The 24526-nt window shown below is 36.4% G+C and overlaps 1 protein-coding gene across 1 annotated transcript; it reads right to left on the bottom strand.

Moving 5' to 3' along the window:
• Positions 1–271: 271 nt before the first annotated feature.
• On the bottom strand, positions 272–24301 carry LOC113391361 (gelsolin-like). Its single transcript, XM_026627297.2, has 11 exons — positions 24236–24301; positions 14797–14868; positions 11304–11378; positions 8217–8406; positions 7127–7242; positions 6477–6654; positions 4980–5080; positions 4192–4308; positions 2850–2915; positions 1458–1520; positions 272–462 (listed from the first exon to the last, which is right to left on the bottom strand). Exons 2-11 carry the CDS (start codon positions 14863–14865, stop codon positions 391–393), a joined length of 1047 nt encoding a protein of 348 aa, XP_026483082.2. The 5' UTR covers positions 14866–14868; positions 24236–24301; the 3' UTR covers positions 272–390.
• Positions 24302–24526: the final 225 nt, after the last annotated feature.

Raw genomic sequence — 24526 nt, 5'->3', positions numbered from 1 at the left:
ACTCCGCTGTCTATATACCTATTGGGTACGGAGCCCTAAAACGACTTGTGTCGTGGGATATAAGATTGGAACGAAGTTCTATGTATTATGTATCAAACAACAGACACGATGAAATAAATCAACAACTTTAGAGAATAAAATAGTAAATGATAGAGAGAGAGGCAAAGATAGCTTGGTCTCATAACGCTTTCCTCACGCGACGATTTCTCAGTTCACTCTACTGTAAGCCGCGTTAGAGAACTTCGTTTAAAAATTAAAGAAAAACAAAATAAAACATTAAAATATTTATTTTGTGCAAATTAAATATAAATCACATATCATTAAGACATCTTAAAATTTAAAAAAAAATGATAATAATATTTGAAGTCATAAAATTAATACAAGTCAAGTTTAATTCCAGTCTTGGAAGTGTTGCTTGAAGGCAGTCGGCTCTATGCCCGCCACGACCTTCGATATGTGCACCTGGAAAACAAACCAATCAAATCAGATACAGTTTTAACTTAAAAATCATTTATTTAAACTAGTGATCGCTCATTGGTCGAAATTCGAATGTCATTCGTTGCAAACAAAACTGTAACAAACAACCTGAACCTGCTATACCTACTCGAAATTAAATAAACTTTATCTATAGCACAAAAGGCGTCACAATTAACGCCCTAGGGGGTGGGGGGGACTCAATCTATCTCCATAAGAAATTCCATCCAAACAATGTTTTAAGCGTGAAGAGCTAACCCAGCAAGTGATCGTTTCGATTTTATATTTCGTAAAATTTTAATCGAATATGATTTTTAAACTTGTAAAATTGCACAGATATTTTTAACTTTGCCGTTTCATAAATTCAAATAATTTGTCAAAAATATATTAATAAAAAAAAGCACATAGTTCAATACAAGATTATATAAATGATAAGGATATATTCCATACATATATAACTGTATTTAAATAACATAACTTTGTATTATAAATATTTAAAAAGAGTAACTACCGAGTTTCTTGGCGGTTCTTCTCGATAGAATCTACATTTGGAAACGGTGCTAACTTAGTTCAATATAGTTTGTTAAATGACGATTCAAAAGTGCTTGTAAAAGCCTACTTGAATAGAGTAGTAATAAGTAATAATAGTAGTAAGTAGTAGTACTTGGTGGTAGGGCTTTGTGCAAGCCCGTCTGGGTAGGTACCACCCACTCATCAGATATTCTACCGCCAAATAACAGTACTCTGTATTGTTGTGTTCCGGTTAGAAGGGTGAGTGAGCCGGTGTAATCACAGGCGCAAGGGACATAACATCTTAGTTCCCAATGTTGGTGGCGCATAAGTGATGTAAGGAATGGTTAATATTTCTTACAGCGCCTTTGTCTATGGGCGGTGGTGACTACTTACCATCAGGTGGCCCATATGCTCGTCCGCCAAACAATGCCATAAAAAGTATATTTTGATTTTGATTTAACTCTACTCACCCAAGCAGGATAGTTATTCACTTCAAGGTAATACTGTGCCTTCTTCATAGCCTCCGCTTTCTCCTAAACATTAATATTAACATATTAAAACATACAACCATGACGACCTCCGTGGTCGAGTCACCACGAGTCGATGTAGAAACAGTTCATTAGTTTTCTATGTCGTCTCGGGTCTGGGTGTTTGTACCGTCGTTACTTCTGATCTTCCATAACACAAGTGCTTTAGCTGCTTACATCGGGATCAGAGTAATGTACGTGATGTTGTCCAATATTTATTTAATAACACCAGCTATCTGGTTAAGTATGATATTCGATCCATATCCAGGCTGCTTCAAATAACTAAAATATAATTATCATTGTACATGGAAAATGGTTAAAAAAAAAAAAAAAAAAATATCCCGCTGAGTTTCTTTCGCCGGTTCTCATCAGGTCCGAGGCGCTAAATTCCGAACCGGTGGTAGATTTTTGACAATCAATAAGCAAGTGTAAACACTTCTATACTGAATAAAGATTTTTGACTTTGACTTTGACTATCCGAGTTTTTGTATTGACTTTTGTGTCATTAGAATGATAACGGTGTCTACAGTGGCTAGGATGCGCTTTTCTAACGGTATCCTGAACACATTGAAGGTGGATAACAAATTTGTTAAGCATTGGGGGAACCTTCATGTAAGTACTCTTTGTTTTAAAGCCCTTACGCAGGCCGGATTTAGGGGAGGGCAACTGGGGCCTCCACAAGAGATTGTCTTCCGTTCATAGAATATAACTTACATTACTAAGAGTTTATGATTAATATATATTTATTTATAATACAACACTGTTACACTTAAATACTTATTTGATAACAGCTTTTCCACAGATTATCCAAAATTCAAACTCTCGACCAATGATAAAAAATAAGCGTCAATTCAAGGTCAAGTGTTGTTTAGTTGTCTTTGGTCCTCTTGTTGTTGGATTAGACTAAGATATTATACAGGGTTCTTGGTAACCCGACGTATTCCCGTTATGGGATGATAGGGGGTGACTATTTGCGATAATTTTAAGCCGCATATGCAAAAGTGAACCATTTTTGAGTTATCACGTTTTTTAGCTTTTTTTCAAAATAAATCTTTCGACAACTGCAACTTCAAAAATGTATTTAAAAAAAGTAATATTTTAAATCTAATTTTTTTCTTCCGATTCATAAAACCGATTAAACAATGATTGTTTATAAATATTAAAACAATAATTGTCGGTCCAAATTTAAAGTATGCGAGAAGGAAAACGATAATCTTTCAAATATTTTTTTCAAATAGATCACCTACTAACGCGAATACGTTGAATTGACAACCCTGTGTATCAGCGTAGATAACTTTATGAAGTATGAGCGTTGGATTGTGAACTCATATTTACCCTTCCATTCGCTTCCCTCCCGATCCACACGTAGATGCTGCTGCCGGTGTCCAGGATATAGCACTCCTGGAGGAAAAAAAAATCCGTAAAAAAAATACGTTTGTATTTCGGGACGAACGACAGAAGTGATAACTTAAACTACATTAACAGCCTGTAAATTTCCCACTGCTGGGCTAAGGCCTCTCCCTTTGAGAAGGTTGGGAGCATATTTCACCACGCTGCTCCAGTGCGGGTTGGCGGATACACATGTGGCAGAATTTCGTTGAAATTATAAAATTAAATTGAATTTAAAAAACCGAAGATTATTAGCTCAAAACCGGTAGGAAATCACAGATTTTGTTCTTCTTAATTTAAATTTTAAATGGCTTTCCGTTAGAGGTACGAAACCTTTAGAAGGTCGCTTTGTCCTGCATCTGTCTGTTCATCAAGACCCTTCTCAGGAACGTATAGACGTATAAGTTTGAAATTGATACCAAATACAGAGGAACTGTCGAAAAATCTCTAAGTATGAATGATCAAAAGATACGTCCATTTATGTCGTAGGGAATCAAAACCTCCCCGTAGACTAGAAACATGAAATTCGCAAGAAACAATCTCTTGTACCACAATAGGGTATATTCTGAACTTGGTATTAAAAAATAAACAATGAAATTTGATAAAACTGAAATATAATTTAATTAAATATACTTGAATATTCTGATTTTGAATCATATTATATGTAACATATCTTGAAATATGATAAAAAGTTATGATCAAAATTATTTCACCTCAAGTGAGTATTTGATTGTGTAAATTTCACAATTCACTTATCTCGGTGGTAGGGCTAGGTACCCACTCATCAGATGTTCGACTGCCAAACAAACAGTGCTCAGTATTGTTGTTTCAGTTTGAAAGGTGAGTAAGTCAGTGTAACAAACAGGCACAAGGGACATAACATCTTAGTTCCCAAAGTTAGTGTCGCATTGGTGATGTAAGGAATTGTTTAAATTAAACGTATTCGTACAACTGGACACTAAACACCAAGGACAGCGATATTAATTCATTATTTCCCAAAAAAACACCAAATACTTATAGCTGTTAACGTTGAATGAGTGCCGGTCGTACATACACGACTTGTTTTTACCAATATGACGTCACCAAAACGACTGACAGACTAAAAAAAGGTTTGAAATTTAATTTAATTTGATTTGATGGCAAGAAAACGTGTTTATTTTGTCGAAATATATTTTTTTGCGGCTTTCCATTAGGAAAATTAATATTTTAAAGTAAACCTCAAACGTAGAATACTCTGTTATAGGAAAATATCGAAAACCGATGAATCTCTTGAACATGTATTATTTACCTTTGTGTCTAATTGTTCCTTGGTGTAAGGTCCGGATAGTTTCTTGATCTCCAACGATCCGGAACTGTCGGACACTTCGCACAACGTGACCTCTTTGGAGGCGCCCCGTTCAAAGTCCTGTTAAAAATAACGAAAATATGGTCACCATAGTATTATTTTGCGTCGAGATCGTTTTGTTTAAGCATTAGTTGGTTTGCTGACGAGACTGTTTTGGTAAGTACCACCCACTCATCAGATATTACAAGACAGTGCAATTAAATTGACCCTGTGTGTGTGTGTGTGCAGAGCCTTTTTTGTTTTAGATGCGTTTTGTAGCTCGCTAAAAAGAGTATTAAAATCTCTGAATATCTATCTTCCTCAATGGGATGTATCCAACACTATCTTTGTACAGATATTATTTTGCGTCTCAAATATAATAGACACGGTAAATAAAGTGTTGGTCAGGGCCGGATCTACCGTATGGCTTCTTGGGCTTTAGCCGAGGGCCCCGTGGATTCAAGGGGCCCCCAGCTAAGTCAAGTCAATGTCAAAAAGAGACGATCAAAAGAATCCATCATTTTATTAAACTGAACAGATCGTATGGTTTGCGAATCCTGCAATTAATCAAACCCATTCAATTAATTTAATTCAAGTCTACGTTCAGGTGTGTCTTAAGGGCCCCTAAGTAGTATTAGGCCAGGGCTTCCACTCTAGGTCCGGCCCTGGTTTCGGTCGGTTGGTTTTTGACAACACCTGACATTCGACAACTAGTTTTCAACAATGTATGGTTATCTCCATCTTCCCCTCACCTCATCATCGCCCCCTTCCTCCGCGTCTGAAACCGAATCCTGGTCTCCAGATCCGAGCGCCGCGAAGAACTTGTTCACGTCACCTTCGTTTGAGAAAGGATCTGGAATAATATACAATAATAATTTTAATCAAATCAAATCAAATCAAAAATCTTTATTCAATATAGAAGTGTTTACACTTGCTTATTGATTGTCAAAAATCTACCACCGGTTCGGAATTTAGCACCTCGGACCTGAGAAGAATATATACAATAATATATGAGAATATATACACATTAATATATGAGAGCCGAGACGGCCCAGTGGTTAGAACGCGTGCATCTTAACCGATGATTTCGGGTTCAAACCCAGGCAGGCACCACTGAATTTCCATGCGCTTAATTTGTGTTTATAATTCATCTCGTGCTCGGCGGTGAAGGAAAACATCGTGAGGAAACCTGCATGTGTCTAATTTCAACGAAATTCTGCCACATGTGTATTCCACCAACCCGCATTGGAGCAGCGTGGTGGAATATGCTCCATACCTTCTCCTCAACGGGAGAGGAGGCCTTAGCCCAGCAGTGGGAAATTTACAGGCTGATTATGTTTATGTTTTATGTAATATATGTTGTTAACGCTCCTTCCTTGAAATTATTAAGCCCAACAGTGGGCCGGATATTTTTACTATCACCCACTCGTCAAATAATGAACCGCTAAATAGCGGTGCTAAGTATTCTTGTGTTCCAGTTTGAAAGGTGACTGAGCCAGTTTAACTACACAAACAGGCACAAGGGACATAACATCTTAGTTCCCGAGGCTGGTGGCGCATTGGTGATGTAAGGAATGGTTAATATTTCTTACAGCGCCATTGTCTATGGGCGGTGACCACTTACCATCAGGCGGCCTATACGCTCGTCCGCCAAGATATACCATATACACACACGATAAAACAAATCAACAACTTTAGAGAATAATTAAACAACAATGACAGAATTCAAAGTCAAAAGAAACACGTTACCATAAACTAATGTAATAGAAAGAGACAGAAATATACCGAGAGGGAGACGTCTCTTACGTGAAGATTTCTGTCAGTTCACTCTACTGTAAGCCGCGTTAGAGAATTTTACTTGGTTCCACAAAATACCTACACTACACAGTATAAAACGAAGTCGCTTCCCGCTGTCTGTCTGTCTGTTAGATCTTTAAAATTACACAACGGATTTTGATGCGGTTTTTTACAATAGATAGATTGATTCAAGGGGAAGGTTTATATGTATAATACACGCACAATATAGTAGAGAAATATTGATAATTTTAGCGGTTTCTGAAGTGATGTCGTAAATGAACACAGTTTTTGCGCTTACAATGCAAACGCTGGCTGAACCTTACGAGATAGATCAAAATAATGTACTACAGTATTGTACACCTTAAAAAGGTCTTCAAAAAAGTCCGCGATGCACCCGTGCGAAGCCGGGGCGGGTCACTAGTTTCATTATAAATCAGCTATAATTAGCTCACCAATAATTTCAATGTTGCCGCGTCCACTGTGATCCTGATCTCTGATCTGATTAGCGACCGATATAGCCTTGAGCCGCTCGACGCTCTTCGCCTTCTCTCCAACATAAACCATGATGTCATGATCGACATCCAGGATGAAGCAGTCGCCTTTGTTCATGGACGAAACTGACGTCTCCACCTGGAAAAAGTCCAGAGTTCGTTTGAGTGTTACTGACGTAAAATACATCTGCGAGATATCATTTAAAAACACTAAAATAAGATTCAGTTATGAGTCGTGAAAACTGCTAAACTTTTCACATTGGGAAGGATCTTGGTTAAATCTCTTGGTAGGGTCATATCTGGGTAGGCACCACCTCTCAGATATTCTACCGCCAAACAACAATACTTAGTTTTGTCGCGTTGCGGGTTGAAGGGTGAGTGAGCCAGTGTAACTACAGACACGAGGGGCATAACCTCTTAGCTCCCAAGGTCTTACAGCGATAATCGTCTACCAATAATATTTAAAAAAAAAACTACGGTTTATTAAATAATTGTAAACAATAACAACATTGATAATATATACGTTAACAAAATATTAAACTTAGAGACTTCGTAAGAGGAAAATGTGAGAACTATATCTATCTCACTCTAACGCATTGGTCGTGTATTACCTGTCTCACTCTGACATTCCGTTTGCCCTTGATCTGGAAGAGTCTCTTCTCGGCGCCCGCGTTAACAGTCACGTGGTTAAATCCGGACGCATGACCGCCATCCAAGTAACGTATGGCTGGAAAAATAAACATTAATTAATAGTTATCGCCCGCGGTTTTGCTCGGGTTTTAGGGGGTTTGTCTATATCGTCGATAGTGTTCAAGCTCTGTTCATATAAAAATTTCATCAAATTCCGTTCAAACAGACAGAATTATGTTTACATTTATAGTAATAACATAGAAGTATAGATTTTTTATGTGAAGCATCAATTGCCTGCGGGGTAAATATAGAATAGTTTCATCCCCACCCCCGCTCACCCCACCTCCTTGTGCTCCCTTTTGTATGGGCTTCTAAATCCTGTCATCCATGATTTTGCATGAGTTAGTGTTGTGTAGTGCACTCTGAAATAATTCTCCAAAACGGACCAGCAGTTCTTGAGACAAACGCGTTCAACCAAACAAACAAACTTAAATTTTTCTAACACATTAAATTTAATTTATTTGATACTTAATGACTTTTTTTTTACAAAAATACTAATTTTACATTTTTTCTTCTTCACTTAGAGGGTATAAGTTTTGACAGGAGAGGACAACAGTTCAGAATCCCAACCTCCGACTCACACGCATTGGGTTCTTTTATTTTTATGGCATTGGTTGGCGTACGAGCACCACCGCCCATAGACAATGGCGCTGTAAGAAATATTAAACATTCCTTACATCACCAAAGCGCCACCAACCTCGAGAACTAAGATGTTATGTCCCTTGTGCCTGTAGTTACACTGGCTCACACTTCAAACCGGAACACAACAAGACTGAGTACTGCTGTTTGGCGGTAGAATATCTGATGAGTGGATGGTACCTACCTAGACGGGCTTGCACAAAGCTCTACCACAAAGTAAACCCCTACTAATATTATAAATGTGAAAGTAACTCTGTATGTTACCTCTTCATCCCTTAAGAGCGTGAAAAGGGGATGGAAATGTGTATGGGGGATCAATGTTTTTATGGAAGTATAATGGAGGTCCATTTTAATATATAATTAAATCGTTACCTGGTTCAAAGTATCCAAGAAACTGCCTCGATTCATAACCCTGACTTTCTCTATGCTGGACAGCATCCCCGTGGAATTGCTCGTCGTCGAGATTGACGGAGAGTATGGCGGCGGCACCCGCCTCGTCTTGGCTTGTCTTTGAACCCAGCCAGAAGTGAATATCCCAGGAAAGGTTAGAGGTACCGGTTGTCTGAAATGTTTAATTGAAAAATCATCAAAAAATAAAAGCATGTATCTTGGGGTCCGGTCGGTACGAAGTTTCTCTCGCGATATATTGTATTAAATAACAGACGCAATGAAATAAATTGACAACGTTTGAGAATAAATAAACTACAATTTAAAAATTTTCTATTAAACTTCCGAATGCGAAATTGAAATTATTAAAATAAGTTTAATATACATGATCTTGGCAACATTTTACATGAACAGTTTTTAGTGGTATCATTCATGTTAAGTATATATAAACAATTTTTATAACCTACAAGACGAAGCCCTTCTGTACTGTTTGAGGTTAATTTCGTCATTGGGTTAGGACTCCACTACGTTAATACGTCGGAAATAGATTTGACAACGGCTCGTCACTGTGAAAATCTAGCAAAGCGTCGTATGGATGGTTAGCGAAAACATAATGGCGGCATTCAACAGGGAAGCGGAGCCGTCATCGTAAATGCACCACAAATACGACGAATCGCTTTTGGTCCGTGCAATCCACGATACTTTTTGTTAATTTCGATTCATTTGTGATATAAAGTGATTAATGAGACTGTTCATTTGATTTTTGTGGACTAAACACTGATTTTAATTGTATTTGAAGAAGTGAATTGATTGTACAATTGATTTTGACGTTTTATCTTGTTATCCGATTGCATCCAGAAGTCATAAATCATGGCTAAGCCTGACGAAGGTGATCTCACGCCTTTATACATCGAGGAGCAGGATGCCGAACAGTTGGGTTCGGGGATCGATCCGACATTGGGAAGACTATGTGAGCGTGAAATGGAGATATTCACAAAATAAAACGTATTTAATATCGTCTGATCACTGTATTAATTGATTCAATAATCGTACACCACAAATATCAAAGCATTACAATGATTCAACTCGATTAAGATCGAATCGGTTCGCGAGCTGCCATCGCATTCGAGTCGCCTGTCAAAACGTAACGGCTCGCGTCGCCATGACACTTACAACTCCATTCGGGGTGACCCGCTCTTAAAAGTAAATCAGCCATCAGACATTATTGCCAGCTACTCGATTCATTGATTATCCAAATCAACAACCAAAGTAACCGCGCCCCGTTATATATAAATATTTATTGAATGCATATCTTAATATACTAAGTGGTTCTTTAATAGTTTATATCGGATCAACATTGGAATTATCTTGATCCAGATCGAAAAATAAACACTCGTGTAATTACAAGAGTGTTTTTATTTATCACCTCCTTGAGATCTTAATTTAACGATACGGAACAGATGTTTTTAACAAATAGTACTTTTATTGACTGGTTGATTTCTTCCACTGATTTCCTTTAACTCGCGATATTTGTTAGATATTTTCCGTGTGTTATGTATTTAAAAGTATTTAATTACATTAGAATTATTTACATTAATTCCTTAAATATATATATATATGGATTGAATATTCGTAAATAGTTCAGGCTGTCCGTCTGTGGAACCCTCTCCCTGTTGAAGTAAGACGTGTACAATCAATCGTTTCATTTAAAACCGTCTTGACAAAATACTACCTTGAACTGTTAATGCTGTATATTTCGCGAGAATCTAATTTAAATTTTATATATAATATATATCTAATCTATACTATTAATACTTAATATTATAAATGTGAAAGTAACTCTGTCTGTCTGTCTGTCTGTCGCTTTTTCACTGGCAAACCAATGAACCGATATTGACGAAATTTAGTATGAAGCAAACTTGAACTCCAAGGAAGGACATGGACTACTTTTTTTGCCTGACACCTGACAACGACCCCTAAAACGCGAGTGAAGCTGCGGGCGACAACTAGTTACATATATTTGTAAGATATTAATTTATATAAGATATTATTGTAGAATTAAAAAAAAATACTTTTACTGGGTTCCTTAACCTCTACTAAACAATATAAAATGGATTTTAAAAACCAATCAAGTAGCCTATTATTCTCAAACGTTAATTTAGAGCCGAGAATGCCCAGTGGTTAGAACGCGTGCATCTTAATCGATGACTGCTGTTTCAAACCCAGGCAAGCACCACTGAATCACGTGCTTAATTTGCGTTTATAATACATCTCGTGCTCGATGAAGGAAAACATCGTAAGGGAACCCGCATGGGTCTGATTTCAAAGAAATTGTACATGTATATCCAATCCGCATTCAGCGTGTTGGAATATGCTCCAAACCATCTCAAAGGAAGATAGTCTTAGACCAGTCTGAAAAATTTACAAGCTGCTACTGTTGTTGTCAAAGTATTTCATTGCGTCTGTTATTTAATACAGAATATATAACGACTTCTTTCAAACTGGATCCCACGACCCTTTTACCTTAAATTAGGTATGTAGACTGTCAAATGAATCACCACCGCCGACAATGTAAATGTAAGAAATATCCACCATCATTTGAACCGTCAATGCGTCACTAACCTTGGAAACTAACACGCCACATCATGTTAAGATTTCCTCGTGAATCACGCGTAATTGTAAAACAAATTATGACAATTCATTCGATGGTTGTGTTTATATGTTCAGATATACAGACAGACCTGATGGAGACTGTTTTATTAGATGTAAGAAGAAATAAGTTTTTAATTTATACACGATTTTCCTTCACAAGTCGTTTAAATTCAAGGTTGAATTTGTTTATATAAAATTTTCCCCAAATCCGATCGAATATGTGATTGACAAAAAAGACCCGCTGGGTTTCTTTCGCCGGTTCTTCTCAGGTCAGGGCGTTTCCTTTTCCGAACCGGTGGTTTTTTGACTATCAATAAGTAAGTGTAAAGCTTCTATATTGAATAAAGGAATTTGAGTTTGAGTTTGAGTTTGAGTCCGGGCAGTGGGAATCTTGGATATATACAAAAACAAATAGTTTACCTTTAACACGATGTAAGAATCTCCACTATAGAAGTTCCCGTATTGATGAGAAGGTACTGCAACGGGCTCGAAATCCTGAAAACGATATAAATTTTTAGGTAAGTGGTCACCACTTAAAGTTATACTGGCTCACTCACCCTTCAAACCGCAAAAAAATTTTGTATTGCTGTTTGTTGGAAGTATGTATTATGAGTGATACCTACTTGCATGCACAAGACCCTTCAAGTGAACAAATGTTTTATAACAACATATGCCCCGGCTTCGCACGTGTGCAATGCTGATACTAAATATACGACAGAATGTCTTACAACGTTCACAGTTTTTCAGTCGTTAGGCAATACAAACGGCGTCCCTGCGTTTTAAATCTGTGATATCTTCGAAAATATTCATTTAAATTACACGCTGTAAAGGGCCATATTGATCTATATTAAATGTTCAATGTATTTAAGGTACTTGTTTCATTAATGCTGTATTGCTTAAAATTGCTTTGAAAATAAGCTATTATTTCTCGTAAAAATAGAAGATAAAAATGGTTGTTATGGGTTATCCCTAAGAGATAGACATATACCATCGAAGACTTTTTTGTAGACAGTTTTAAGGTGTACAATACTGTAGTACATTATTTTGACCTATCTCGTAGGGTTCAGCCAGCGTTTGCAATTTAACCGCAATAACGTGTATTAACGACACCACTTTAAAAAACTAAGACTAGCTGATCGTCTCGACTCCGTTCGTCTATATTGCATAGTCATCAGGGGCAGGTTTAGGGAGCAACCAGGGTATATGCTCAAGGGCCTCTACAAGAGAGGATCCGCCACAATAGAGATTCCCATGAGTTAACAATTTTAATATATGTTAAACGGTCTAATTATAAAAATAATACTATTTTAAAAGTCACTGATACTATTGACAAATCTGATTGTCAGAAATGAAAATCTTCGAATTCATTTGTAAAATAATATTTAAGGGCCTCCTCTCCCATGTTGTCCCAGAGCATCCACTCCTTTGTAGCCCTAGGGCTACAAAAATCCGGTCCGTAAGTCATAAATATTTTTGAGAAACTTCAACAGCGTTTCCACTGCGCAACGAAAGCTCTCTAAGGAATACATTACATTACATTAACAGCATGTAAATTTCCCACTGCTGGGCTAAGGCCTCCTCTCCCTTTGAGGAGAAGGTTTGGAGCATATTCCAGCACGCTGCTCCAATGCAGGTTGGTGGAATACAAATGTGGCAGAATTTGGTTGAAATTAGACACATGCATATTTCCTCACGATGTTTTCCTTCACCGCCGAGCACGAGATGAATTATAAACATAAATTCAGCACATGAAAATTCAGTGGTGCTCGCCTGGGTTTGAACCCGAAATCATCGGTTAAGATGCACATGTTCTAACCACTGGGCCATCTCGGCTCGACTCTAAGGAATAATTTTCCCAATTTGCAAGATATTTCATTGCGACTCCCCAACTATTGGTCGCAGCGTGATGTTATATATTATGATGGGCTATTTAACACTGAAAGAATTTCTCAAATAGAATCAGTACTTCCTGAGATCATCGCGTTCAAACAAACTGTTCAGCTCAATGATATTCGAACAGATTTGTATCACAGTGGGCGTTCTGTAATCTCATAGTTTAGAGGAAATATAAATTTAAACTCGAGACGAAAATAGTTTTAATGTCTCGTTACAGAGAACTGGTATTTGAAATTACGAGAAAATACTTTTGGATGTATCGTAATTATTATCTGGGATCTAATTTAATCATCACTTGGTTCTCGCCTGGATTTGAACTCGCGGTCTTCGGTTATGCGAGGCTCGCACGTGGCGAAATATTACAAACATATGAGTTATCAAAATCGAAATATACTTTATTCATAAGGCTTTTACGACTTTTGAATCGTCATTTAACAAACTATATTAAGTGAGGCTACCACCGTTTCGGAATGCAGATTCTACGAAAAAGAACCGGCAATAAACTCAGTAGTTACTCTTTTTAAAAGTTATGTTAGTTATACAATTATATATGTATGTTATATATCCTGCCTGGAAGTCAACGAGCGTTAACTCCACGCTTTTTTATCATCAATATAATCTTGTATCGAATAATATGCCTTCTTTACCGATGTATTTTTTACAAATGATCTGTATATATTTATGTAGATAACGGCTTAATATAAATTAATTAACTTTGAGTTAATAGCTATATACATGTTAAAGGTATCCCTTATCAGTGTCATTAAAATAACAGCGACGTCAGCTTTAATAATGAAACTATTATTTGTAATTGAGATAAAAATATATCAACGTCTAATCAAAAGGGAAAAACGTAAAACTGTTGATTTTTAAGAGCATAACAAAATTTTGTTACGTCAAAAGTCCGTCATTCAAAATCAAAATATTATAGATAGATTCCGTGTCCCACAAACAGGAAGGATGTTACTTTGAACCGATTTGGAAAATTCTCTTTTTTTTGGGAGTGTACATCCCGTTTGGTCGCGTTAATATTTTAAGAAAATATACCTTCTAAGTAGTCAGTAGGAGGAGTGAATAGATCGATTCAATCACGGAGACACGTTAAATTGTAACTAGTGAGTCTCCCGCGAAACTTCGCGTTTATTCAGAAGATTTTTTTAGGAATTTCGAAACCTATGACAGGTTTTCTTTTGATTTCATCTCATTGTAAACTGCAAATCACTCCTACATTTGACGCCAAAATGATGAAACCTCTTTTAAATGATTTTTTTTAATGTCAAATAGTATACATTAGTTCAGTTAGAATTGGAGTATTTCAAAAACTTATTTCTTATACAGCCGTAGCACCGCTCTCTAAACGGTTTGTAACTTTTTTCCGCTCTCTAAAATTAATTCTTTAAATTGTAACAATTTAGTAAATCACAATCAAGAATCCTCTAATCTTCTGCACATCAACGGCTGGAACTCCTCAAAATGAGACCATAACCGATCTTTTACGTGCAGCTGTCGTCCCATAATCACTTGGACCAAAATCGGCTTACGCTTTTAATATATAAAATTATTTTCGTGCATTAGTATGAGTGAGTGACGCCTCATGCTTACAAGATGTCTTAGTGTGCGTGCCTTCGCTAGTAAAAAAAATTATATGACTTGACCGATTTCGGTCTTCATTTCAAGGGAGATCAGTCCCCTATACAGGTCTGTTTCAGTGTCTCACAGGACATATCATACTTCCTTCCCTCTCATAATCCGTTGGGACGATAAATCCAACACGTCCAGAAAGAGTTCAGGCGCAGGACCAACGGTTTACGAGGTTTTTGAGGGGAGAGCACACAATTCCAACTTACAGACTCCGAATTGTTACTGAGAATCTTTCGATAGAACAACCCAATCACCTTCATCGGCCCGATCTGGAGTTTGAACCAAGAACCCGAGACTGGTGTCGTCTGAAACAGGACACGCTTGACCCCCCCCCCCTCCTCCATCTTATACATCCAAGACCCGGGTATCAACCTACCTCAACTCTCCATATTTCGATACCAGCCTTCTTTCCCGAGTTCACGAAAGCGTGGTGCACTTCAGGCATTATCTGCAAACGAAACGTCAAACGTTAAAAGAATAATTAAATACTATTGGTTCTACCTTAAGAATGTCGAGGGTGTGGTTAAGTAAACATTTCTATCTCTCTCTATCGAATGTTACATCAATAATGTCAGAAAAGGACAAATATAGGTAGGTAATGAATCAATCGTACCAAGCAACCAACGCAAGCATTTTTTATTAACTTCTTGTGCCTCACCCATGGTCTTGTACATTGACGACCTTAGTTCGCAAGTGAGAATTTATAGCATACATTACTCGTTTTTAAATGTATTTTTATAAATCCTACGTTATGAGCGCGCAATGAAAATATAATTTAGTCGTTGCACCGACAACAAACAACTAATTCTTTCAGGGTTTGCTTAGGATACACTGCTTAGTGCTGCTGTATTAGTGGAAAGTATCTATGTGTGTGTTCTAAAATAACTCCCCCCCCTCACAAACTACGTTCTTAAAACGCGGCTGTTGGAATTTCAACGTCCTCCACTCTGGATTAAGATAGGGCTGTTGGCAAGCAATATAGTCTTAACTAGCTTTTCAAATATGACTTTATTGAAGGTAGTTTTGAATGCAACAATAAAACGTTAAGAAACGAGATCATTTGATTCCCGGTTGGATCGAAGTGGCTTTCGCGACGGCTTATGTTTTAAATAAGACACGATTAAATAAATCAACAAACTTTGAGAATAATTAATTATATTAATAATAAATTAAATATATATTACATATAAATCCATAAAGAATCACTTATGTATAAAATAAGTCACTTCCCGCCGTCTCTCTGTGCCTATGAATGCTTAGATCTTTGAAACTACGCGACGAATTTTGATGCGGTTTTTTTGATAGATAGATTGATTCAAGAGGAAGGTTTACATGTATAATACATGCACAATATAGTAGAGAAACACTGATAATTTTAGAGGTTTCTAATGTGATGTAAATGAACACATTTTTTGCGCTTACAATGCAAGCGCTGGCTGAACCCTACGAGATAGATCAAAATAATGTCCTACAGTATTGTACACCTTAAAAAGGTTTTCAAAAAATTCCACGATGATATATCTCTCTTAGGGATAACCCACAACAACCATTTCGTATCCTTTACTTTTTAGGAGAAGTAGTTGTATATCAAGAACCTTAAATACATTGTGCATTTAATATAGATCAATACGACCCTTTACAGCGTGTAATTTAAATGAATACTTTCGAAAGATATTTTATAGATTGCCGAGTGCAGATTTAAAACGCAGTGACGTAGCGGTTTGTATTGTCTAATGACAAAAAAAGCTGTAAACGTTGTAAGACATTCTGTAGTATATTTAGTATCAGCATTGCACCCGTGCGGAGCCGGGGCGGATCGCTAGAGAATTATAACTTTGAATTAATTCAGGTTTATATTTCCTCTAGTGGCAAGGAAGACATAGTTAGGAAACTTACGAGATGTGACCACCAACGCAAAGAGATGCGAGTCCAACAGTGGGTTATATATTTATTTAAAGTAATAGATATCTCTTAACAAAATAATTAACTCGTTCGATACAAATAATTCTCGATTTCAGTTAAGATCCAAGAACTCAATTGTCTGAAGTACTTCAAACTGATAAGGATTTACAAGATGATAAGAATGAACGCGTGCAGTTGCGTTACGATACACGCGTCTTTGAATCATGAAAATAAATATTGACAAGGCGTTGTCGTGGCGAGGTTGGAAATAAATTTTTGAAAAATTTGGAAATTTCTAGAAATTAGCCATGTTTGCCGAATATTCATAATTTGGAATATTGAAGGAAGGTTAATTTCTTATGATACAGGATGAGTAAATGGGAAACCTGATGGTAAGTGGTCACCACCGCCCACAGACAATGTCGTTACAAGAAATATTAACCATTCCTTACGTCACCACTCCACCTTACGCCACCAACCTTGGAAACTAAATAACATGTATGACTAAAATTTAGAACGTCAACTGTCTGAAACAATTGATTAGAAGTCTTAAAATGCTTAAGTTTAAGGATACACATGTGACAGAGCCAAAAACCCACCAATCCGCATTTTGTTAAAATTAGACACATGCAGGTTACCTTACGATGTTTTCCTTCACCGCCGAGCACGAGATTAATTATAAACACAAATTAAGCACATGAAAATTCAGTGGTGCTTGTCTTGAACCCGCAATCATCGGTTAAGATGCACGTGTTCTAACCACTGGAGCATCTCAGCTCGGAGGTGTGACTAAGGGTTAACCTATTAACCATGACACGCTAATTTAAAGCGTCTATTCTTAAATTAGACCAATCAATAAATTCCATTCTCATATCAAGAAGTACTGTTAATATTGAAGTTACTAAGAGTACTTATTACGTTGTTTTCTAAGGCGTTACTGAAAAAACGACTAAACGAATATCGATAAAACTTATATCAAGAGATGCAATGCGTTTCGGAGAAGGTTTTAGTATATAATCCATAAATATGCCATAAATTTTTGCCATAAATTATAATCCATAAATTTGCCCACTTTTGGGCGTTAACAAACTGCTATCAATGAGTTTAGCTATAGTTTGCAAGAGCTATAGTTCCAAGGTCATTGGACTAAATCGATTACAGTGAGGAACTCAAGGCCGAACAGGGCGTGGATTCCTATGGGGATTACACATTGTATAAATAGGGTTGTCACAAAATTGTGTTTACTTTTATTTTAATTTATATTGTACTAATAAATTAAACGTCGTTTACGATAAAATATTCTAGTCTGTTGATATATATTTCCCAATCACCGCTTGAGATATCAAACGATCCGATTTTACCGACAGACATTTTGGTCGTATATTGTATCCAAATAATATTTATTTAGGCAGTAAATTAATTTAAATGCACTAGACTCGCTTGATTGCTTCTTTGCTTATATTCGGTTTCAAATGGTTTTTTATCCTCGACGCCATTGAGATGTTTGTGGATAATAGAACACGTTAAATTGCTTGTTAGTTTATTGCTAAGAAAGATGGTTCCCATAGCAACCCGAATAACAATAAATACGAGTGTTAACCATAGCAACACGTATAACATAAATCAAAGAGTTCACCTGCTATTTAGGGGGGGGGGGGGGTTGGATATAAAAAGTAGTCTGTCCTTCCTTGGGTTCAAGCTTGCTTCTCGACATAATTGCGACAGATAGACAGACAGAATTGCACTCACATTTATAATATTAGTAAAGATGGTGCCGGAATTCTTAGGCAAGTATAATATGATCTACTATAAATTATGAACATCTGTATAAAAGTTTTAAGTAGAAGATTAAGATGTTAATTAACAGACGCATCGTCATCCTCCAGCCCTTATCCCAATTTCACTTGGGATCGGCGCATGTCTTCTTCTTCCATACTTCTCTGTCGGACGTTATCCCACAAGTAACATTCTTTCTAACCATATCGTCTTTCACACAATCCATCCATCGTTTCTTGGGTCGTCCCCTACCTCTATATCCATCCACATCCATTCTCAAGACCTCTCTCACAACGTGGTCCTCATTCCTCCGCATAGCATGCCCGTACCGTGACAGCCGGTTTCCAGGTAGCTTCTCGGTTACCGGTGCCACTTTCGAACTTCCTCTTAAATAACAGACGCAATGAAATAAATCAACAACCTTTCAAAATGGAGATATACGATTGCTATTGTGTAAAATTCGTGTGATTTAAATTTCATGGTTAAATAATATTATACAAAACCTATATATTAGAGAGAGACAGAGCTAAAAGGAAAGAGAGGGAAAGACTTAACGCTTTTCCCTCACGTGAAGATTTATACCAGTTCAATCTACTGTACTGTACTGTACTTTCCGTTTGCATACGGTACAGAGAACGTTTTTGGGCAATGGTATACGCATATATAATAAGACACAGGAAAATGTAACCAATTTACCATTTACGAAATTTAAAAAGTTTATTAAGATTAAATGAATAAATAAATCTTATTATTCATTAAAAGGGTACTTTTTAGAAAAAAAAAACGCCTTGATTTAGGCTCGGGTTCCATCACAGGACACTAATTATTGTAAAAAAACAGCATTGTAAATCTGTTTATTTGAAAAGAGTAACTATGCGAGTTTCTTGCCGTGTCTTCTCACTGGAGACTGCTTTCCGAAACGGTGGTAGTATTTTAACATCGACGATTCAAAAACGCTTCGTTTTGAAGTTTACTTGAATAAAATTGATTTGATTTGTAAGTCGCGTAAAACGTGTAAATGTCTAGGTATATTTGATTTATAATTGCAGTTATATTTATATCCACGACAGTACAATCATTTAAAAAATATAAACACACGTATATAGAATTGGCACCCCTAAAGCCACCCCAATCATTAACGCGAGGGCTGTCTGGTGAGTTATCGGACGAAGAATGATGTCTCCATTGCATAATGTGTTTCTACTATATATATGTATTAAAAGCGCAATGGTTTACGGGCCGCCTGGCGATGTATAGAGTAGCAGGTTCGATCCTGACCCCTTGGGCTATTTTCGTAATGGGAGCGATGAATTGTGATCAAAAATCAAAATATTATTATGATATACGTGGGCGGACGAGCATATGGTCCATCTGATGGTCACCACCGCCCATAGACAATGGCGCTGTTAGAAATATTAACCATTCCTTAATGCACTAACCTTGGGAACTGAGATGTTATGTCCCCGTGCCTGTATACACTGGCTCAACTCAAACCTGAACGCAACAATACTGAGTACTGCTGTCTGACGGTAGAATCTGATGAGTGGGTGGTACTGATATGGTACTACCCACACGGGCTGGCACAAAGCTGTACCACCAAGTAAAGTAGACTGATAAAAGCTCTTTTGAATCGTCATGGTACAGTATTGAATTTAATTTAAAGTTACCACCGATTCGGTAATGAAATTATACCGAGAAGAACCGTTATCATTGTATATGGAAAATGGTTATAAAAAAAAAAAAAAAAACCGCTGAGTTTCTTTCGCCGGTTCTTCTCAGGTCCGATGTGCTAAATTCCGAACCGGTGGTAGATTTTTGACAATCAATAAGCAAGTGTAAACACTTCTATATTGAATAAAGTTTTTTGACTTTGACTTTGACTATACCATTTTAATTACATATATAACATATAGAACATATCATATCAATTATTTTTTTATATATCCTGCGTAGAAGTCAATAAATACTACGTCCGCACTTTTTTATCTCTAATATAAATCTTGTATTGAGTAATATGCCTTGCTTACAGATGGGTCTTGATATGAGCTTTAAATTTTTTAATTCCTTAAAGGAATATGAATTTTCATGTGCTTAATTTGTGTTTATAATTCATCTCGTGCTCGGCGGTGAAGGAGAACATCGTGAGGAAACCTGCATGTGTCTAAATTTCAACGAAATTCTGCCACATGTGAATCAACCCGCATCGGAGCAGCGGGGTGGAATATGCTCCAAACCTTCTCCTCAAAGGGAGAGGAGGCCTTAGCCCAGCAGTGGAAAATTTACAGGCTGTTAATGTTAAAAAAAGGGTCTTACTATTATTCTTTAAATATCTATATATATAAATATATAAGATATTTACAGGCCTTTTGCCCTTCTAGGTGGGGGGTAGCCACTCACCATATAGTCGACCGCCAAACAGAAATACTTAGCATAGTTGTTTTTTTTTCGAGATAAGTTTGCTGTTGGCCTAATGGCCTCTACAGCGTCACCGGGCGGAGTAGTCGAGTTAAAATACTCAAGCCTGGATGTTGGGCTTAGAATACGCTCGTCCTAGGGATGCTGCGAGGCCGGACCTCGGCTTAGGACGCCGTCGAAAGGAGGGGTAATGACGTGTGCATTCGTCGTACGGTGAGTCGGAAAATAAGATGGACCTCGGTGTGTTATCTGTGGTACCTATCGTATCCATGAGTCTGTCGACGGGGTCGTGTAGGACGTACTTATAATTATTTTTTTTTATTATAAATGTTGGACATCACATACATTACTCTGATCCAATGTAAGTAGCTAAAGCACTTGTGTTATGGAAGATCAGAAGTAACGACGGTACAAACACCCAGACCCGAGACAATATAGAAAATTAATGAACTTTTTCTAAATCGACTCGGCCGGGAATCGAACCCGGGACCTCGGAGTACACCCTACTCAACTACGGAGGTCATCATGCTTAGGATGCCTACGGATCGGATAGACTGTGTTCTGATTGCATGATCCAAGCCAACGTAACTACAGGCAGAAATGACTTAACTTCTTAACTTCCAAGGTTGGTGGAGCACTGGTGTGTAATTGTTAATGTCTCACCAATGTGTAGTTAGTACCACATACCACCGTCACGGTAGCATGAAAGCGATCCCGTGTCGTCCGCCGGAGAGTCGGAGAGGGTACCGCTGGTTTTTTAGTGGGTAGGTATTCCACTGTAACGGGACACACTCGACGTCTTGGGCCCACAACGTGAGGGAAACGCATAAAAAGTTTTTCCAGCGAAACAAAAACGACCACATACAATCAGGTGGTCGAATTGCCAGGCAGCCTAGGATGTAAAAAAAAATTTTCTTACTTTGTATCTGTGATGGTTGTGTTGTTGAATTTTATGACGCAACAAAATCATAGTAGTTTTAATTACAGTCGTTAGAGTATTTTTAGATGTCAGTACTGACAGCCGCGGTTTCCGAACGATGTTTAGTTAATTTATAAGCAGATTTAGTTTTTTTGTTTTTTTTAGATCGTTAAAGACAAGTATTGTTTATGTATTTATGGAATTAATTAGATGAACAAATTAAAACTGTATTATAAAATCGACAGAGTATATCTTTCCTGGGTAAATTTCCATTACATGCAAAACATTTTACGTTTGCCTTAAGTTAAATTAAAAAAAAAAAAACAAAAGATTGTCGTAAATCGATTGTAACGCAGTTTATATCGGTATGTATTAAAAAAAATACGAGTGCCTCTCGAGACGCCCGACAGAAGTGATAACTTAAACTGATCTAAGTTGAACTGTTTAATATTAAAATTGTTCAACTCGAGAAAAGCTTAAGTTATTTATTAATATGATATAAGGATAGATATTTATTAATAAAATATTTTATTCTTAGTTACAATTCTTGAATATGTTAATATTCAAATTAGAATGAATTTAATAAAGGAAAGCCAAACAGACTGGCGCCGTAACGCGTTACGTAACGAAGCGGTTTACCCTCCCATAAGTCAGAGAGACAAATGAACAACGTTAAAGAATAGTTAAATAACAAAAAATGTAGCTGTTATTAAAAATCCTGAATAAATAGAAAAAAACGGGAAAGATCGCTTAGTCGCTTCTTAAGCTCTACCGTTAACCGCGTTAGAGAAATTCGTTCCAACTTAAAAATAAAGTATATTATACAAGGCCATATAAATAGATATATCTCACCGTAAAACTGTAAATACCGTTAGATTATAATCTATCTCGCGAGATTGTGAACCGCAACACACTGCTCACAATTTAACGCGTTACTTCTCGGTAAATTATAATCCACTGAAGTTAATTAAAGTTAAATTATAAAAACTCTAACCTAACATATGCTATCGAAATTTTCGACGTTTTATTTCGAGTTAAATCACCGTTCCCTATATTTCGATAGTTCACAATATCGCGAGATAGATTACAATCTTACGGTATTTACAATTCTACGGTGATATATACGTAAATATAATTGTATATGATTACGATATATTAAATCATTTTGAATACTATTCATTGTAAGTTATAGTAAATTCCAAACACAAGAGGACAAAAGCGAAATAAACAACACTAGACAACTAACTGCCATTGACAAGGTAAACAACAGTCGGTACACAAAATTTATATTGGATACGGAACCCTAAAAAGTAAATAACGCGACACACTAAATATTTCGTGAATATTTCAAGCGCTGATTTTAATATCGGACAAAAAGCGTCAGAAAATCACTTTTGTTGTATGAGAGCCCCCCTTAAATATTCATTTTATTTTGTTGATAGTATTTGTTGTTATAGCGGCAACAGAAATAGATAAGTCTAGCTATTGAGGTTCTTGAGATACAGCCTGGTGACAAGACAGACGGACGGACAGACAGCGAAGTCATAATAACAGGGATTTTTACCCGTTGGGTACGGAACCCTAATAAGAATTATTTAATTTCAAATTATTTACTCTTTTCGAGATTTCCCCTCAAAAAGGATGTACGATTGAAATGTTAGGGGTTTTCAGTTAACATTTAGCCTTATCTAGGGGAATTTTAAGTTGGCCCTAGGGGGGGAAAACTGCAGGAATGTGCACACTGCTCAACTACAACAGTAGCCCAGGTTCTGTTCAAAACTATATTAGACTTTAACTCATCATTACATAGTATAAAACAAAGTCGCTTCCCGCTGTCTGTCCTTATGTATGCTTAGATCTTTAAAATTACACAACGGATTTTGATGCGGTTTTTATTGATAGATATATTGATTCAAGAGGAAGGTTTATATGTATAACATATGCATAATATAGTTGACAAATACTTATAATATTAGAGGGTTCTAATGTGATGTAAATAAACAAATTTTATGCGCTTAAATTGCAAACTTGGGCTGCACCATAGATAGATCAAAATAATGTACTACAGTATTGTAAACCGTAAAACGTTCTATAAAAAAGTCCGTGATGATATATGTCTAACTCTTAGCGATAACTATTCTTTAATTTTTACGAGAAATAATGGATGTTACAGTTTAAAAATTCAGGAACATAGTTGTTTGTTTTGTATAAGGACAAAAATACAATTGCAAAATACATACTGTAGTATTATTTTTTATTTATTTAGTATCAGCATTACGAACCCGTGCGAAGCTGTGCAGGCCGCTAGTTCAAAATAATAATTTCAAATCTTGGTACGACTTCAATGACCGATAGTGGAAAATTAATGAAAATTCAAAATGAATACCGAAACGAAACTAACGAACCAAAGAACTTCGCTAAATATTTTCTCTGAATTTACTTATATAGGCCTAACGTAGATATAAAATATTTTAGTTGATAATTCAATAAAATCGGTTATTTCTCTCGAAAATTGTTAACAATTCTTACTGTTATTTGTGACAGAAAAAATACTGAGAGAAAAACACAGTTTTAGCATTTAAACGACTCCGAACACAACGAACCAATTCAAAACTTTGAAATACGAAAAAAAATTAACATTAAAACAACAATTTAAAACAGTCGACAGTAAATATCAACAAACGTTTACAAAATTACTATCAATTACAAACTTTTCTATTGTTAAATATTTGTTTGTTTATAAAAATTGTGTCGATGATATTCAAATAAACAAAACTTAATAAAAATATTATAAATGACTTACGTTAACGCGTCTGTCACCGTTGAGCTAACGCTAGGCACTGAACGAACTTCGTTACGAAATGATTGAACTGACTGATGTTGCTCGCGAATGGTGAACGGCATTAATGTCACAAACTCGGTGACTCGTCGCGCGTCCCTGAAATTAAAAAATAAAAACATGCTACCGCTAAACAATGAATTTATACTCTGTCAATTATAAAAATGATTTACATTAATTGATATTTTATTAGAACAACGTTACTATGTGAATCTAATTGCTTTTAATATTTAAATGGATATTATATTGAATATT

This window comes from Vanessa tameamea, chromosome 31, assembly GCF_037043105.1.
Source record: "Vanessa tameamea isolate UH-Manoa-2023 chromosome 31, ilVanTame1 primary haplotype, whole genome shotgun sequence".
Taxonomy (NCBI): Eukaryota; Metazoa; Arthropoda; class Insecta; order Lepidoptera; family Nymphalidae; genus Vanessa; species Vanessa tameamea.
The sequence above is the reverse complement of the archived record's forward strand: the minus strand, read 5'-3'. Positions and strand labels throughout refer to the sequence as shown.